Source organism: Neolamprologus brichardi, chromosome 12 (assembly GCF_056152115.1).
Source record: "Neolamprologus brichardi isolate AB-2024 chromosome 12, ASM5615211v1, whole genome shotgun sequence".
Classification (NCBI taxonomy): domain Eukaryota; kingdom Metazoa; phylum Chordata; class Actinopteri; order Cichliformes; family Cichlidae; genus Neolamprologus; species Neolamprologus brichardi.
This window is the reverse complement of record NC_142115.1, coordinates 38120001-38138810: the sequence shown is the minus strand read 5'-3', so window position 1 is coordinate 38138810 and position 18810 is coordinate 38120001. Positions and strand designations below refer to the sequence as shown.

The following is an 18810-nucleotide window of genomic DNA, read 5'->3' as shown; positions in this document are numbered from 1 at the left end:
GAGCTGAAGTGTCATTAAAGGTTTCAGATAACTGCACAGTGAGCTCACGCTTCACTCACAGGAGGAAGCATGTCAGCGCACGAGGGACGATCAGAGACCCGCGCACGCCGCGGCGTGTTTGTGGGGACATTAGCAGCACATTTGAAATGTTTTCTTCTGTTATTTACCATCAATCAGGGTCAGAGACACCGAGGTGAAGCACTTCCTGCCTGTTTACACACGCACGACCACATCAGAAACAGAGTCACACACCTTTGATGAGCGCACACACACACAGGGATCAGCTCTGCATGAGTTTATTCAGATTTCAAAGCAGGAGGAAATGTTTTGAAGCAGCTGTGATCTGCTGTCACAGCATGTAATTACACACACACGAGCCTGTGAGGGCGCAGTGTCACGCAGCGAGGCGTCTCTTCACACATTATTCTTCCTTTCACTGATTTGAGTTGAAATGTGAGGAAACATTGAGGCTTAGCGTGTCAGAGTGAAGCTGTGGAGATGATTTCAGGTAAAAGGTGGGGCGAGCAGGCCGACCTCACCTTTGGCTTCGAGGTCCACACACGTCCTGAACCCGAGTCAGCAGCTTTCAGTGACAGCATGTCCTCCTGCCTGAACTACAAAACATCTGAGCTAACACTGATAACGCTGCTGCGTGTGAACTGCTGCACAGACACTTCCTGTTTGCCTTTCCACCTGACGGAGCGCCGCGTTCCTTTTAGGAGCAACAAGAAGTCAGGAAATGAAAGATAAGAAGCATGAAAACACACACACAGACACACACACAGGTCTGTGAGCCTGACACTGTGATGGACAGGTAAGCGCACACAGGTGAGCAGCTGCTCTCCAGGTTAGGGCAGGTTTTAATGGTGACACAGGTCAGAGGTCAGACACAGGTACAGTTTCAACACTTTGACTGCAGGTGGGAGGAAACACAAGAACAGCACACACAGATTCTGAAATTCACATCCAGATCGCTTCAACCACCATCGGCTGATTCTGATCGCTCACAGTAGCTTAGCATGAGTCAGAGTTAAACTAAACATCACTGACAGCCCCCCCCCCCCCCCCCCCCAACTAAATGATGATCAGGAAGTGCAAAGGTGACACGAAGGTGGCGTATAACGATGTGGACGTTTTGGCGAGCTTGTGCGCATCACTCCTCCGTCTCCTCCTCCTCGCTGTAGTCGCTCAGAGGAAACTCACGGCTCTCTGTGTTGTAGCTTTTCCTGTGCATCACACACTCCTGATCAATGATCGCCTGCAACACACGATGCAGGAGTGAATACCAATCAATCTCACTGCACTCGTCTCCACCCGCTCCACCCTGCCTGCACTCTTCTCCACCCCTGAGCTTTATTTACCATTTTCTCCTCTCGGACAGCAGGGTTACGTAACAGAAAGCAGAGCGGCGCGTACAGGATGTTGATGACCCCGATGAACACCATGAGACAGGGAAAGCCCACGGCCTGGACCAGAGCGCCACCTGTGGATGGCCCTGGAACAACAGGAGGAGATTTTAATGTCATCATTGGCTTTTTCCTTTCTGCTGTGCGAATGTGAGTGTGGTACCTATAGCGAAGCCCATGCACAGCGCCACGTCAGCGATGGCGTAGACGCTGCCGTAGACAGAGGCGTGGCGGATATCGACCAGGTAGCCCATAATCGCCATCATGGAGGAGTCCACCATACCTGAAGCACCACAGGACAGGTGAGAGGGTGTCACTGATGTCATGGTTTCAGTAAAAACACGGCAGATGTGCGGACCCAACATGCCGTTACACATTTCACACGTCACCTATCGCGAATCCCAGACCGCCGTTTGGTCCAATCAGGCCGTAGATACTGGTGGCAAAGGGAACCTGAAACACACAGGGAACATCGCAGTGACATCACGCTTAACGCGAGCTGTGCTTCCTGACATGAAGGCTCTTTTCATCATGCTGATTGGTTGGATGACAGGAAGTGAGGTTTCTGCTGGCTTTCCCAGAACATGAACATCAGTTTATATCCTGCTTAGATCAGGATCACAGGTGGTTCTCAGGCCTGTTCCAGGTGTACAGGTTACGTATTGCAGAGCAGAGGTGATCATTCACACCTGTGATCCATTTAGAACCACTAATGATCCTAACAGGGAGGTCGTTGGGCTGTGGGAGGAAGCTGGTGGATTTGACCTCAGGACCTTCTTAAAGTGAGGTGATGGTGCTAACACTGCAGGGTGGGCTAGTTTGGGCAGCATCCTCATCAGCACAGGTAACCTGGCTAATAAAGTAAAAGTGCGCTCAGGTGTGGATGGTAGAAACTGACTCGTCATCTATGAAAGCTCATGCTCAGCACGGTGGAAGAAGAAGAGTTTACAGAGCACCCGATGGGAACATTCGAAGCTTTGAGGCTCTAATATGTAATCTGCTCTTCTCTGCATGCCAGCTTATTTTGGGAAACCAGGTTCCTGGAAGGCTCCCCGGGTTCAGATGGAGCGTCAGGAGCGCCTGCTCCCACTGCTGCACAGATCCACATTAACCAATGATGGACGGATGGGTTACTGTTTGGTGTTTGGGTGGATGAAAGGATCGATGACTGACAGATGATGATGAATCACAGGAAGATGGATAAACAAAGAGATGATGTCGTACTCACACACAGCAGACTGATGCCAACGATAAACATCCCTAGCATGGAGCACAGCCACCTGGAGACACACAAACAGACATCAGCCTCTTACAGCTGCTGGTTTACCAGAAAGCTTCAGCGTCAGGTCTGAACTGGATCTGAAGAGTTAATCTGCTAATCTGCTGATTTAGCCTCTGGACAGATTCCCAGGAAACGTGGTGTGGACCGAGGGATCTGTCAGCAGGCTCTGATCAATGTAAAGCTTAAAAACCGGAGAAGCTTAATCTCCGAGGTGCTGATCAGCTCCGATATGGTTTTCCTTTGCCTCATTAATCCCTGTGAAACACTTTGAAACGCTCCTCTGAACAGAGCCGGGATAAAGTTTCTTATGATGAAAGTGTTTTATTGGTGCTGACACACGCTCTGCCAGGTCAGCTCGCACTGTCTGAAGGTGTTTAAGCACCAGGTCTGATACTTCACCCTGTGCAGAGGTTTTACGTCTCTGCAGACAGAGGCTGACCCCTGACCCTGAGAAACCCTCTCCTGTGGTCAGATGCAGAAGTACTCACCGTCCCATCTTATTGGCCAGAACACCAAACAGGTTTGTTCCTATCAGGTAGGACACGCTGGCAGGGAGGAAGGCAATACCTGCAACACAGCACACACCTGTTAGGGTCAACGTATGAGGTGCAGTCATGAAGACCTCAGGCTTGTTCTGCAACTGCTCCTCAAAGTCCTGGTAGCTCCTTTAACCCTTTAAGACCTACCATAGAACCAAGTCCACCAGAGCTTATATTATATTTTTACATGCTGTGGAGCCATTTTTGGGAGCATTTCAAGTTGCTATACATCAATACAACCATTATAATCCAGTTTTTAATAATATGTCTGCATTAAGTGCATAGTAATTACATACATTGCAAAAAAGTGCAATAAACTACAAAAAAATTGAAAATCGTTTTTGTTTTTTAACATATATTTCTAGTTAGAGAAATTTAAGAGGCTTATCCCTCAAAACTGTAAATACAAAAAAGTTGCACAAAATAGTTTCCTACCACAGGAAATTTATTTTGAGTGTCTTCATAGTTTTATTTTTGAAATACACCAATTTTTATACACTGCAGGAAAAACGAAAATAAATATTATGATGCAAATTTGCAAAAAAGCAGCATATGCATCAAAATAAACTATTTCCAGCAATATGAGTCCTAAGCATCCCAGAAACCACACAGAAAGTCATAAAGTCAAACATAACTTTTAAAAACACCAGTATAGGCTCATGAGGCCCTCATGGTAAAAAAAACTACATTCCCGCGAAAATGACGTCACTTCCGGTTTCGGGCAGGTCATGGCGGACATGCGATAGTTCGCGCTGACGTCTATTCCAACGTAGGAAGTGTTACAAACAGCTGATCGGATCGGCAAAGCCTGTTTCTGGAATATTATGTTTTTGTTGCTGCAAGTGCTTTTTATGCAGTTTTTGCAAAACTATATGTGGAAGGAAACTGTGACCGAGGACAAGCTGATGGTATAAGATGTAAGTACAACTCCTCCGGTTTCATATGCAAAAAAAATTATTGTGCTAGCTCACGTGGTTGCAGAGCTACCGGGATTTAAAAGTAGTTGCGCAAAACGGAGCGTGCTGCTCTGACCGGTTTTAAAGGGTTAATGTCTCCAACCAGCGAGTCCTCAACTGGATATTTGCTGAGTGGCTGTGAGGGAAGTCACGGAGAGACCGAGCTAAGACAGACTGGTTCTGAGGGCCACGTCAAAGAACATCTCACCCCGGGGGCGACTTCACGGACAACGGCCTCAATGACCGCAGAACACACTGAGGAGCACGCTCGGTGTGGCCTTCAGATGACGGCGAGGGGCGCGGTCCTCCATGACTCCTGGGTCACCTTCAGAAAACCTCATTTTTGAGCTTCTGTGGGGAAGTCAGAGCAGGAACAGCCGGGCTGGACGTCCAGTGAAAAGCGTCTGCAGCCCAGCCGACCCGCACAGTGACCCGAGCCGTTACCCACCATCAGAATCAACTGTGACGGCAGCAGCTCGGGGAAAGCGTTACAGCGTCGGCACAAACAGACCGAGCAGAAAAACGTACCCAGCTGCCATTTCGGGGAGCACATCGTCTGCATCATCCAGATGGGCAGAGTGGGCTCCAGGATGGCCACGCCCATGTTGGCGAAGCACAGAGACCCTGCAGACGCACACAGAGATTTACATGAGTCACAACATGATCAGGACTTTTCACACCTGCAGCTGCTCCTTCGTGCTCAGACGTGGAGCAGAAACAAATATTAATGTGAACATTTGCTCGGACAGATTTACCTGCAGACGTTCAGTTTTTACTAAACAAACCTGGTGAAGTTGCCTCACCTGCACTGACGAGGATGTACGGATCCTTCAGCAGGGTGAGTAACGGCGTTCCCTCCACACTCTGAAACCATAAAACCACGAGCTGAAGCTGGACAACATGCAGAACCAACGAGAACCCAAAACAGCTGCGATTCAAACAGGCACAGAAGAACCGTCGGCTCTTTAAACAGATGTTTTTGATCCGTATAATATCTTCAGATGTCCGATTTCAGTTTTTGTTTCATTTGTTTCAGTTTTGGAATAAAAATGTGACACTGAAACCAGGAAAAAGTCAAACATGTTTATTTCTGATGTTCAGTCATCCAGATAAGGAAATTGGATGTAACGCTACATCCAGATGAACAGAATCAATGTTTTGGGATCAAAAATTTTTACTCTCCTTATAATTTCAGAACATCTAGATTAACGTGCATGAAACATGTTGATCTAGAAGAGTTCAGTTTTCTCCTTTTACTTTTTCCCCACTGATTCCAGAAGTTTTCCCCAATTTTCTCCACTTTTGGCTCAAACTTTGACAGTTTTTTAATGGTTCCCAGCTTACTCTGTGTCTGTGATTCCTTCTTCCTGATGGCGCTGTTAGGAGGAACACATCGTCACACTGACTCATCATCTGATAATGAAGCTCTGAATTATTTCAATCAATAATAAGATGTTAAAGTTTGATTATTTTAATGCTTCTCATATTTACATTTAACCTTCCCGATTGAACAATGGGACATTCGACGCGATAAACAGATGAGAGGATTTCAAAGTGGACTCACCCCAGGAGAGATCTTTGAAGGCTGCAGGATGCACAACTGCAACGCTGCAACACACACACACAAAATCTGGAGTGATGCTGGCGACCTTGGTTGGTCTAAACAAAGCCGTGGTCACCGTGACGTCAGCCGGACGTTTGTGAACTTTGTGAACTGCAGCTCATCATCCTGTTTACTTCAATTTGGTCTTGAATGGGATCATATTTTATGAAAAGGGCACCACGCTGTGTTTAATGTGTTTGATTTAATGTGCTGAAAAAGCTGCAGTTCCTCTAACGGCCACACGAGGGAAGCTCCGGTAAATCAGGATGACGACGGCATTAAAACAACAAAAAAAAGCTAAACGTGCTGACGCCACAGGGGCTCCACCCATCATCATCATCATCATCATCATCCTGCATTAGGACCAGCCTCGTCTCCAGGTTTACCTCCATCGAACACAGCCAGGAAGGCCAGGATCAGGAAGGGGGCGCTCTTCCCCACAAAGTCGTACATCACGCTGCCAAAAGGCGCTCCGACTGAAACACAACACACAAACTATATGAAGAGCTAAAACAACAGCATCATGTAAACCTGACAAATCAACATCCAGTGAACATCCAGTTCACTTGTGCAGTAGTGACACTCGGCTGTGGACCAATCAGCTGCGCCCAGACCCTTTGGGGAAGCAGTTAGTTTATGGCGTGAACGTGATGCAACCTGGATCAGACACAGGTACCAGGTGTATGCTGCAAGTCTGAGCTAAGCTGCTTCCTGTAGCCAGGTGTGCTTCATATTCTGGGAGAGTGGACAAACAGCGAGCTGTGAAACTAAACTCTCCAGGTGGGCGACTCGTTCATACACCACTTCTGTCGCCGTGGCCAATCAGCAGACTGAACGTTCTCGCGTGAGTTTGTGACTCACTCAGGACTCCCATAGCCAGTCCTCCCAGTGCCACGCCCATCGCGATGCCTCTCTCCTCATCATCCGTGTACACGCTGGCCAGCATGCCCAGACCTGCATGACACGAAGACATGATGTCATCATCATCCAGCACCTGAACACGAACACATCTGTTCACACCTTTAGATCAGGGAGAACTCTCCAGCGCCAAGGCCACATTTAACAGTTTAGTCACATGACCGCAAGAGGTTGCTTCACCTAACGTATGTGTGAGAGTACAGGTGTATGTGCAGGTGAGAGTACAGGTGAGACTACAGGTGAGACTACAGGTGAGACTACAGGTGAGAGTACAGGTGTATGTACAGGTGAGAGTACAGATGAGAGTACAGGTGTATGTACAGGTGAGAGTACAGGTGTATGTACAGGTGAGAGTACAGGTGAGACTACAGGTGAGACTACAGGTGAGAGTACAGGTGTATGTACAGGTGAGAGTACAGGTGAGAGTACAGGTGTATGTACAGGTGAGAGTACAGGTGTATGTACAGGTGAGAGTACAGGTGAGAGTACAGGTGAGACTACAGGTGAGAGTACAGGTGTATGTACAGGTGAGAGTACAGGTGAGAGTACAGGTGTATGTACAGGTGAGAGTACAGGTGTATGTACAGGTGAGAGTACAGGTGAGAGTACAGGTGTATGTACAGGTGAGAGTACAGGTGTATGTACAGGTGAGAGTACAGGTGAGACTACAGGTGAGACTACAGGTGAGAGTACAGGTGAGAGTACAGGTGAGACTACAGGTGAGAGTACAGGTGAGAGTACAGGTGTATGTACAGGTGAGAGTACAGGTGAGACTACAGGTGTATGTACAGGTGAGAGTACAGGTGAGAGTACAGGTGTATGTACAGGTGAGAGTACAGGTGAGACTACAGGTGATGTTAAACACTGTCTGCTGCTTCAGGTGTTCTGTGCCGACCTGCCACTGAGGAGAAGGACGAGCCGATCCCCTGCAGAGAGCGAGCGACGAACAGCAGAGCGTACGTCCCTGAGAAGGCAAACACTGACAGAGACACACAGGATCACACACTTCAGAGAAAACACACGTGTGTGTGTGTGTGTGTGTGTGTGTGTGTGTGTGTGTGCGCAACAACTTACTGATGGTTGACACAAACATGATGATGAAACCAGCAAACATGGGGATGTGATACCCGATCCTGCAGACAGAAAAACATTCTTCAGTTTCAGAACAAGAAGGTTCAGCCTCTCTGCATGTTCTCTTTCAATACTACTATTACTGCTAACATTACTATTACTACTAACATTACTATTACTGCCAACATTACTATTACTGCTAACATTACTATTACTACTAATAATAATATTACCTGTTAGTCAGTGGACCAACGAAGGGGTTGACGAGCAGCTGGATGATAGCTTTAGAAGCAAACAACAAACCAACTCGAACATTTTCTTCTTCCAGAAACAAACTGTCCTGAAGACAGGACGAGCCCTAAGGAAAGGAAATGTGTGAAACAAGCCAAAACAAGGAAGCAAAATAACGTTTAGAGAGAAGTGAGGAAATGGGCAGAGAGAGCAAGGTGATTAATCACAGAGAGGAGGAGACAAAAGAAAGGAAACGAGGAAACAGAGGGGAACAGTAGGAACCAGAGCTGACTGATTATTGATCATGAAGTGATGGGCTGGTCAGGTATCGTGGTCTCCACCTACTTCGGTCTCATTGCCCTGCACATCCGCGGTCACTGAGGTCCGGTCCGCCGGTTCGGTGCCGGCACTCACGTCAGTCAGGCTGAAGGTCGAGTTATCAAACAGGGACACCAGAGCCGATAGGGTCGGCCCTGTAACCTGGACCGGTGCACCGGTACTGGGCCGAGGCAGGTGGAGGCGCTGGGAGGTCCGTCTGGAGGTCTGGAGGCTGAAGGCGGAGGAGGGGGGCTGTGAGGGTGCAGTGCCCAGACGTGATGCATCGAGGCCGCGCAGAGGGAGCAGGGAGGGCTGGGCGGTCTGTGGCTCTGGACTCGGATGCTCGATGGCGTAGAGGAATGTTGGGATGATCGGTACTACAGGACGGAGACAGATCAGTCAGAGCAGGCAGTAACTGTAATCAGTAACAACATGTGGTCCTCCATCTGAGACAGCTCCTACTGGATGTTTCATTATTTAAAGCTGTGCAGAAAAAACATGAGAGGATGAAAGAGCACAGAAGAAGAAGAAGATTCAATCTGAGCGGAGACAAAAGGAGAGCATATACAAGCCCACTGTAAAGGTCCAGGTCAGGAGGTGGTGTGTGTGTGTGTGCGTGTGTGTGTGTGTGTGTGTGTGTGTGTGTGTGTGTGTGTGAGTCTAACAGCTAACGACGGCGTCGACCTCGAGGTTTCCGGCTGCGTCACAGATCGGCTCAGACGCTGCACGGCCAAAAGTATGTGGACAGATTATTATTCAGACGGCAGCTCCGTACTTTGAGTTCTTCTTTCAGGGATTTTAGAAGTGTTACTGTCCTCTCTTATTCTCTTAGCTGCACACCTTCCCTGAAAATCCTCAGTGTGACAGTAATCAGTCACACCTGTCCACCCAAACAGATCTGCCCGAGAATCTTTCTGTTTTTACTTTCTCTTCAGTGTTGAAAGAGTCCAGCTGTGACAAAGTGGGTGAGAAGACCATTTGTCTTTATTCTTAGTTAACATTCTTGTTTTGATTGAACCATATTTCACATGTCGTCTGCAAACATCTACTATCCCGGGTTTGTTTATGTTTTGCACTTTTACAGATTATATAATATAACATCTTGGTTTAAATCAATCCCTACAAGTTTGTTAAGTTGTTCTTTATTTCAACTGTTAATTTGTATTGTTTAAATTAGGGATGCACCGATACCGATACTGGTATCGGGTCCGATACTGTAAAATGTGGTATCGGTTAACTCGTAAAAGTTAACCGATACCACGAACCGATACTAACTTATTTCATTAGTCAGAGGGTGGCTTGTCATTTCTGTTGTAGTTTTTTAGATTGGCCACTAGGGGGACATCCCGCGCTAAACAGGCACAGGGTTAGACGAGTGAGACTGGTGGCTCCAGATAAAAAAGAGAAACTGGAGGCTGCTGTAGCTAGGCTAAACAAAATGTCAGCAGTGTGGAACAGCCAACTTTAACTCAGGTTTTGGAAAAGCGATGAAAAATGTCAAGAGAAAATCCACGGGCAGTTTAAATAACAGAGGCTCGACTCATTTTATCGCTCTGGATGAGCCAATGCCAGTCGTGGAAAACATAGGATTGCACCGTCTTCTCAGCATACTCGAGCTGCGATATGAAATTCCCAGCCACCCACACATCAGGGAGATAATGGTGCCAAAACTTTCTAAAGAGGTAAAGACAAGCAGTGTGTGCGCGATGTCAGTCCTCGGTTTAACGGCACAGTGGACTGATGATCCACGGGCAGATGAGGAGTTCGTCAATGCCAAATACTTTCATTATTTTGTTTGTTTGTTTACAATATGGACACTCTGCAATAATTTAAACGTTTATTTTATTCTCAAACCTAATTTGTATTTATTTTATTCCAAACAGAAGTGTTTATTTATTATTCTGAAAGCTCGAGACAGTGCCAATAGTTCAGTGATATTTTGTTAAATTACAATGTGGAGACTCTGCAATAATTTAACAGAAGTGCTTATTTTTCACTTGAAATTTTTTTGTGGTCATTTTTATTAAGATTTTATTTTTTATCGGCAGAGAATAAAATAAAACCTGTCTTCCAATTCATTGCATTTGTGTGTGTGTGTGTGTGTGGTAGAAGTATTGGTTTTTGTACTCTGTATCGGCAAGTACTCAGATCCAAGTATCGGTATCGTCGATCGGTTTGAAAAAATCGTTGCATCCCTAGTTTAAACTTACCTGCCTGTCTTCCAGAAACAAAAGGAAGAAATGTAGTTTTACTTCCTGCTTTATAGCTTCTGGGTTCATCTGAGGTCACAGGAAGAGACCAAGTGCAGATGGGGAAGAACTCTTATAATTTAATAAAGTTGATTTTAGAGGGTTTATGGAGAAATAGATTTATTGAATATGTATTGATTACACCACAGAGTTTATGTTGCCAGTAAAGAGGAGTAGCAGAGGTTTGAATATCATCATCTTACCTACTGAGTGAAATAGTCCAGAGGAGAAAGTGTTTGGTTACGTGGACGATTTAAGCAGAAGAACTCAGGTGTTTGAGGAGAAAGGTTCAGGTCAGTGTAGCTGTGAGCAGATTTAAGTTCAGTTATGTTGATTTGAACTGAGTTAAGAGTTGAGTTTCTTTTTTATTTCTTTGTAAATATTGTTTGGGTCACAAAATAAATCACTCGCTACACTGGACAACATCAGTCTCCTGCACTTCTTTGACCGCTTAAGTCAAGTCCTACCACACCAGCGATTGTTGCACACAAATCTGTGACTAAACTGCAGGAACAATGACGTTTGAAGACAGTTTTTATGAAGATGGTTCAGCGAAATGTAAACAAAGACAGGCTAAACACAGGGCTGGAGTTCGATCTATAAGAGTTCCCGTGGTGTGGTATAAAGAGATTTTTCACAATCGGGTATTTGGTCTTTGTGATGCGTCGTTTCGTGGAGTGTGCGCCGGTTACTCACCGACCACAGTGAGCAGCATATTGTCGAGCAGCAGAGCGACACAAACCACCACCAGGACGAGTCTGGGTGAGCCTCGACTCTGATGGAGCAACGCCATGTCTGCAAAGACACACGCCGGTCATCCGTCAGTCTCCTCAAGATCAACCAAAACCACCGTTCATAAAACATGTAGCTCCACCAAATTAAGACAAACATGCACCCGAGTCAAACTCCAAAGTAAGAAAAAGCAAACATGACTCAAAGCAACTGATTTAAATATTTGCAAAAAGCTTTATTTACAGACGATAACTGTGCGTTTAGTCGAGTGTTGTCCAGAGTCCGGAGAACAGCTGTTTTTCTCAGTCGTTATGCAAACACGTTTCTGCAGCGAGACCTGAAGGACCTGAAGCAATAAGAGCAGCTGCACAGAGACTGGGAGCTGCTTCATATCACATTAAATCTTTAATAAAACAGCAGAACATGCTGTTATTATCAGCCTATGCCTGCAGACCACAGACGTGGAGGTTTGTCTGCACTGTCGGGATCTGTGCAGCTTGAACATCAACAGCCCATCAGTCCTCTCCATTTAACTAATCTAATGTGCCAATTATATGAAGGTACCTACTAAAACATGAGGCAGCTCCATAGTGCTTTACTCATTATCCTAATAAGCAGAAGCTCCCAGGTTTGATCCCGGGACACAAATCCCTCTGGGGCTACAACAGGAAGTTCATCTGCCAAGTCACACATGAAGCGCCTGTTGTGGTGACGAGATGAAAGAAACTTTTATCTACTAACAAGTGTACTCATTCCTCTGTGAGCAGTTCAGTCCTTAATGAGTCTTTTAAAATTCGCCACACATAAAACACAGCTTGACACCAAAGTATAGCATCTTCAACAAGCTGTCAAACCTTCACACCAACAGCACCAAAACTGTTAACCCACAGAGCAAAGCAGGAACTCCAGCAACACTTAAGGGAAGATGAACAACTTTAATAACTGACCAACGCGTTTCGGCTTGTGGCCTTCATCAGGGTCATAGTACAACATTGTAAAAAAATGCTTAAATACAAGACAGGAAACAGAAAAAGACTCAGAATAACCAATCAAAACTTCATAGCTAGATCAGCTGACATATAGGTAGGTATTGGTTAATTGGTTAAGTCACCCAAGTAAATACTGGGCTGTATCCCAATTCAGGGTCTGCAGCCTTAAAGGCCGCATTTTAAGGCCGATTATGTCACAGCGACGCGACGAAGGCTGTCCCAATTCGAAGACTGCTCGAAATACGGCCCTCAAATGCGTCCTTCATTTCCCTGAATTTTAAGGACGTGGCGGTGTAGACTTCGTGGCCCAACATATCCCAGAATGCATAGCGCGGCGGTGGGTGTGGATAATTTTGCTGAAAAAAACAGCAGATGAGGGGCGCCCGAAGAGTAAACTTTAAGTAAGTACTGAATATTATGTCACTTATTTATGTGCAAATGTTTAATAACGAAGAACATTAAAACATTACTGTTGGCCACATGTCGGCAAAGTCATGTGACATTAGTGACGTTTGTACTAACTTGGTTTTAAAGCCTTTACTTTAAAATATACGCCGTTCAATAGCTGAGCTTAATCAGAGAATGATCAAAGCTCATGTAGAAACAAACAAATGAACAAAAGATTTTCTCCTTCATCTCTGTCAAACAAAGCTGTATGAAACGTTTCCAGCTGTTAGTGTCATGGTTGCTAGGCAACCTGGGCGGCGCGACGGAGGCTAGACCGTCCCATTTCACAAGCCTCGCACTTCCGGCCTTAGCGGTCTTTGAGTACGCGGCCCTTGAGGATCGTTAAGGCTGCAGACCCTGAATTGGGATACAGCCCTGGACTAGATCATTAATGATGAGGACGGGGGGGAGGAGACATAACCCCCACCTATCTCAAAATAACACATGCGTGAAATACACAAGAATACTATGAATATACAAAACAAAAATGGACAAAGGGCAGTGTTTAATAATAAAAGGAGGTTGGTCCAGCAGATGAATTAAAAACAAGAGGACATCATCACATGGGAACACATTTGTTAAAAGGTCCTAATTTATGTCTCTAAAATGTAAAATCTCTAAAATGTAGACTTAAGATGAGATGTCTAGAATGCTACTCCTTCTTCGGCTGAAAAAATAACTAAAATTAATTAAATAAACATTACTCATGCGAGAATAATTTAACTGATAAATGAGAATAAAAACATAAGAATAAATCCTCTCCATGCACCTTGGAAGTAGGTGAAGTTGTGCCAGGAAGTTTTGCTGTGATTTATCTTCTTCTGGTTCTGAGACACACTCACCATGAAGCAACAACATCAACAACATACGGCACGTCCCACTCGACCACAAGAGATGATGACATTCAAGGCGCATCAGCCTTCTGTGGCTTCAATCCCATAGACGTTTTGAGGAATTCTTCACTCTTTGAACAAGACACCAATCAGGAGGCAGCAGATCACCTGAGGAAGTTCTACTCCGGAGGAAATGGCATGCTATCACCTTATCAGACTACATCAGGAAAGAAGTGATCCCAAGAAGACTACGTATTCTCAAGCCGCCATCTTTTGGTAAAGACAATCCAGCTTTCACTACTGCATGGAATAGTGTCCTCAACAAAGGCTCCTGTGTGTTGATGGCTATTACTATTAGGTAATATTACAGGCACCTCGAGGTGTTGGCAAGAGACAATAATGATGTGCTGAAAGAAATGGAGGAAACTGATCTCAGACTAAAGGAATATGAAGATGAAATAAAGGACCTCAAGAGAACCAAATTCCTAAGAGATGAGAGAGATTACAGAAAGTGATTTATATACCCGTGGTCCAAAGATACCCATAACTTAACTACCAGTGCTGCCACGATCACTGAACCATGCCAAACACAACAAAAAGTTTGGTTTAAGAAAACACATCCAAGACCAAGACTTCCTTCAACTGCCACAAATAAGAAAAAGCCACAGCACAAATTACGCTACCAGTCAAAATATCCTTTTTTGGACCAGAGTTTCCCCCCTTGGAACCAGGGCTGGACTGGCCATCGGGCATACGGGCATTTGCCCGGTGGGCCGCTCATGATTTTTCGTTTTTATGGGCCGATGGGGTTTTATTTCTTATAAATGAAAGGTGGTGGATTGGCCAGTCGGTCATGATCGACTATGGGCTGGACCAATTACAGCCGAGGAGGTCGAACTTTAAAATTGACGTGAAAAGGAACGCGATTTGTCCCGCACTTTTTCAGCTAGAAAGTTGCTAATTCAATCATGAAACTGATCAATGATCAGCTGATCGGCTTTTCTCTCTTGTTTGTTTATCGCCCACTTTGTGCCAGAAACAGGAAACCAGCGGATGTCGCGCTAAACAGCAGCACGTTTAAGCTTGATCAGCTGTTGTTAGAATTGATTTAATATTACTTTCTAGTATCAGCTGATGTTTGCTGGAGCCACAGCTGTAAAGCTGCTGGTCATGATGTTTGGATATGTGGTGAGAGGGAAACATGAAGATGAAACCAGGAGATGTCCTTACTGAATCATCAGAGCTGAACAGCTGATGGAGAAACAGGTTTACCTTTTAGGTGACATGGATGAGTTGAAGTTATGAACTGTTTCTGAGAGACAAATAACACCAGGATCCTTTTCTAAGCAGCTGACAGCTGGTAACTGTGCAGGGGCGGGTCTAGCAAAGTGTTGCCAGGGGGGGCAGGTAGGGCATTAACAGGAAGAGGGGGGCACAAAGAAATACTTTCTTATTCTCATTTAAAATATCTAGCTTTTAACAAATAATTATCTGAATCTTTCAACAAACGTTTGTATCTGATGTAAAATGTATAGAAATCATTATTGTATTCAGTAAATATTAAGTCTAGTATATATCCTAGTAAGTTATAGTATTCTTTCCTTTGTTAAGGCACCATCTGTGCAGTCTGCAGTTCTGCTGAGGAAAGATGTTGAATCTATTTAATTACTGGGGAAAAATGATAGGTTTCTCTGCATTTGTTTTATACGTGCATTAAATTTAAATCAGTTTTGTCACTTGAGGCAGAGGGTGGGGGAGTGGTTCCCTATTTTTTTTTCTTTTCTTTTTTTGCTGGGAGTTGGCAACCCTATTAGTGAGGTATATGTAATTATAAATTAGGTTGTTTTATATTTTTGCTAAGTACGGTGTAGAATAGCAGAATAGGGAGGATGGTGAGGTTTAAGTTTATTATAAAGGCTTTATGGCTTTTCCTAAAATGCTGACTTTTTGTCCCAGTCCAGCCCTGCTTGGAACCTCCATCCAGGAGAGGCCCCAATGCAAACGCACACGGCGGGGAAAAAGGAAAAGACTCACTGAACCGTCCATGGACCCGATCCCAATTGCGGGGAAGAAGTCAGCTGTTGTCACCACCACTGCTTTGACCCCTGCTCAGCTATCAGTGCTTGAACTTGGTCTTTCTTTTATACCAACTCCGTCTGTAAGTCAATTTGAACTCTTTTTAGATTTGCAAAATTTTTTTGGAGATGTTAGACACAAAGAATTTTTTATGAATAATGAATCTTCCCACAATACTGTACACAAAAGTACCTTTTATATTAAAAGCAACTTTTGCCCTCCTAAGAACAGAGACCATGTGATAGATACATACTGTAGACTCACAGAACTACAACTCGAAAAACATGTTAAATGTTTTCTTTTCTTCACACAACCTAGCAGATGACCAACAGAAAGCACTGGCAGAACTGGCACAGAATAAATCCATTGTCATCAAATCCGCTGACAAAGGAGGCGCCATTGTCATAATGGACAAAATTCAATATGAAAATGAAATCTTAAGACAACTAGCAAATCAAACTTTCACCTCTGTCAGTGCGCCCCAGGGCAGCTGTGGCTACAATGTAGCTTGCCATTGCCAGTGTGTGAATGTGTGTGTGACTGAATGTAGTGTAAAGCGCTTTGGGGTCCTTAGGGACTAGTAAAGCGCTATACAAATGCAGGCCATTTACCATTTTACAAAAAACTTAAATCTGACCCTACAAAAGAATACTTTAAAGAACTACAATTGATACTTGAAGAGGGTTTGACCCAAGGGGACATTTCTCTGAAGGAGAAAACATTTTTACTTAATGAACAACCCTTAAGGGCTTTCTTATACATATTACCAAAAATTCATAAGAACTTCAGATCTCCGGCACTGCAATGGGAACCAAATGGCCCCCAGTTGTGCCTGCCTTTTTGTTGGTCATCTGGAAGAACAAATTCTATATAATCACCAAAATAACCCTTATTTACAATTCATTGTATCTTGGAAATGGTACATAGATGACGTGTTTTTACTCTGGAAAGGACCAGTCTCTATACTACTAGAGTTTGTAGAATTCCTTAATGGACATTTTGCAGGCTTATGTTTCACCCTCAGTTACAGTACTGAAGAAATTAACTTTCTGGACATGAAAGTAACAAAAAAAGACAAATCTCTGTCCACATCTCTGTATTCTAAACCCACTGATTGGAATACATTATTGCATGCTGCAAGTTTCCATCCGAACCACCTCAAAAAGAGCCTCCCTGTAAGCCAACTGATTACACTCAAGCGTATCTGTGAAATTCGGGATGAATATAAGGAGAGCAAAGAAGAGATGTTGAACAAATTTAAAGACAAAGTACAAAGAGGACTGGATAAGATCTGCAGAAGAGAAGGTGAGTACAGTAAGCAGGGATTTCTATTTAGCAACTAAGAAATCTCCAAAACATAAACCTGACCTTGTCTTTTGCACAACCTTTACACCAAAAACCAGAACCATTAAAGAAATAATTTTAAAACACTGGCATACCCTCCAAAATGATCCAAACTTATTAGGTACCGTTAAAGAACCAATGATAACCTACAGGAGAGGAAGGAATATTAACGATAGGCTTGTTAGAGCTTCCCAGGACCCTGATACTCCAGATAAAACCCTGATAAGCCATAACCTACAAGGTAACTTCAACTGTGGGACATGCATTAATTGTCAATACACCAAAAATGTTAAATCATTCAAAGACCCTATAGGCAGTGTTGGGAAGGTTACTTTTAAAAAGTATTCCACTACAGATTACAGATTACAGATTACAGATTACATGCCCCAAAATGTATTTTGTAATGTATTCCGTTACGTTACTCGGGATTACCTATTATATTATCGTGCTTTTTAAAGCTACATGAATGTCCTATTGCTGTGATTTATTACTATTACTTAAGGTTACTCTTCACACCAACACCAGCCAGATGTTTAAATCTTAATATAAATGAGTAACAGTAGGTGGACATTAGGTAAGGCTGCACTTTTTCAGTGATCTCGTATAGAAAACTATTCCGCGCGTATATAAAACAGGTCCGCGGCTCCGAACCGTAGTAAAGGGACCTCTGGCTAATACGGTGGGTTCGTGTCGGCTCGTAGCTGAAAACTAGCTTTACTTTGTTGTCTGGGTCAACTTTGCTAGCAGAGACAGAGAGAGGCGTTGAAAGGCTGCTCCAACAGAACTTATTGTTTCAGAGGAAAACACGAACACGGTGTACAGTCGAGTCTTAATAGCTTACTTACAGCTGGGCTCGTCAGGCTCTCTTCTTGGCTGCAGTGGTTATTATTATATTTACATGCTTCCAGCTCCCGTTTCTGCTCGATGACAGCTCGTACTTTTCCTTTTTCTCCCTCCCTCGCTCACAGACACATAACGGGTATGGCAGTCCATTCTCCCTGCAGCACGGACTACACTGCCCATGATGCTACATTCTTTAGAGCTATACCTGTAACACTCTATTGCCTTCATATTAAATCATTTTTTTGAATAATTTTTTAAAATATTTCTTCATGTCATTATGCGGCCCTAAGTAGAGGTGACGTGGGCCGCGAGATTGAGACACAGACATTAGAGCCTCTTAATGCGTGTTTTGTTTGGGGCGTGGAAACCAAAAACAGAGAGGGCATAGCCGAACATATGAAACAGGGAAGTACCGCCGTGTAATCCATTTATTTCAACAAAGTAACTGTATTCTAAATACCACCTTTTTAAACTGTAACTTTAACAGAATACAGTTACTCATATTTTGTATTTTAAATACGTAACGGCGGTACATGTACTCTATTACTCCCCAACACTGCCTATAGGTGACAAAACCATTGCCATTAAGGGGCTTTATCACATGCAGAACTAAAAATGTAATCTACATGATACAGTGCCCATGCAATAACATATACACAGGAGAAACATCGCGCCCTCTGAAAGATCGAATAAATGAACACAGAAGTTTCATCAAGAGGAACGATCTAACAGCCCTGTTGTAACAGGACACTTCAATGATAAACATCCATATTCACCATTATTTTTTCTCGGCATTGAAGCCATTAAACCAAAGACGTAGTAATTTTAATTTTATCCGGAAAAAAAGAGAAGCATTTTGCATGCTCCGCTTTAAGAGTCTGAGTCAGAGGTATGAATGAGGACTTTTCTATCAATGAGTTTTTGTGAACTGAACCTGTTTTTATTCTCATTTATCAGTTAAATTATTCTCGCA

At 44.1% G+C, this 18810-nt stretch overlaps 1 protein-coding gene across 1 annotated transcript; it reads right to left on the bottom strand.

Annotated features, from left to right (window-relative positions):
• Positions 1 to 1153: 1153 nt before the first annotated feature.
• slc18a1 (solute carrier family 18 member A1) lies at positions 1154 to 11366 on the bottom strand. The gene is made up of 16 exons (XM_087848803.1): positions 11270 to 11366; positions 8352 to 8701; positions 8009 to 8133; positions 7779 to 7837; positions 7600 to 7683; positions 6648 to 6740; positions 6173 to 6262; positions 5748 to 5791; positions 4987 to 5047; positions 4712 to 4807; positions 3177 to 3255; positions 2635 to 2686; positions 1796 to 1859; positions 1570 to 1689; positions 1362 to 1495; positions 1154 to 1258 (listed from the first exon to the last, which is right to left on the bottom strand). Exons 1-16 carry the CDS (start codon positions 11364 to 11366, stop codon positions 1154 to 1156), a joined length of 1653 nt encoding a protein of 550 aa, XP_087704929.1.
• Between the last annotated feature and the right edge of the window lie 7444 nt (positions 11367 to 18810).

Bases quoted from the DNA above. Each gene is read 5' to 3' on its own strand.
- slc18a1 (XM_087848803.1), bottom strand. From the start codon at position 11,366: ATGGCGTTGCTCCATCAGAGTCGAGGCTCACCCAGACTCGTCCTGGTG. The intron at 5,792-6,172 runs GTAAACCTGGAG...TGTGTGTTGCAG, and splicing joins CCTGGCTGTGTTCGATGGAG to CGTTGCAGTTGTGCATCCTG. The intron at 1,496-1,569 runs GTACCACACTCA...CTGTTGTTCCAG, and splicing joins GTGCATGGGCTTCGCTATAG to GGCCATCCACAGGTGGCGCT.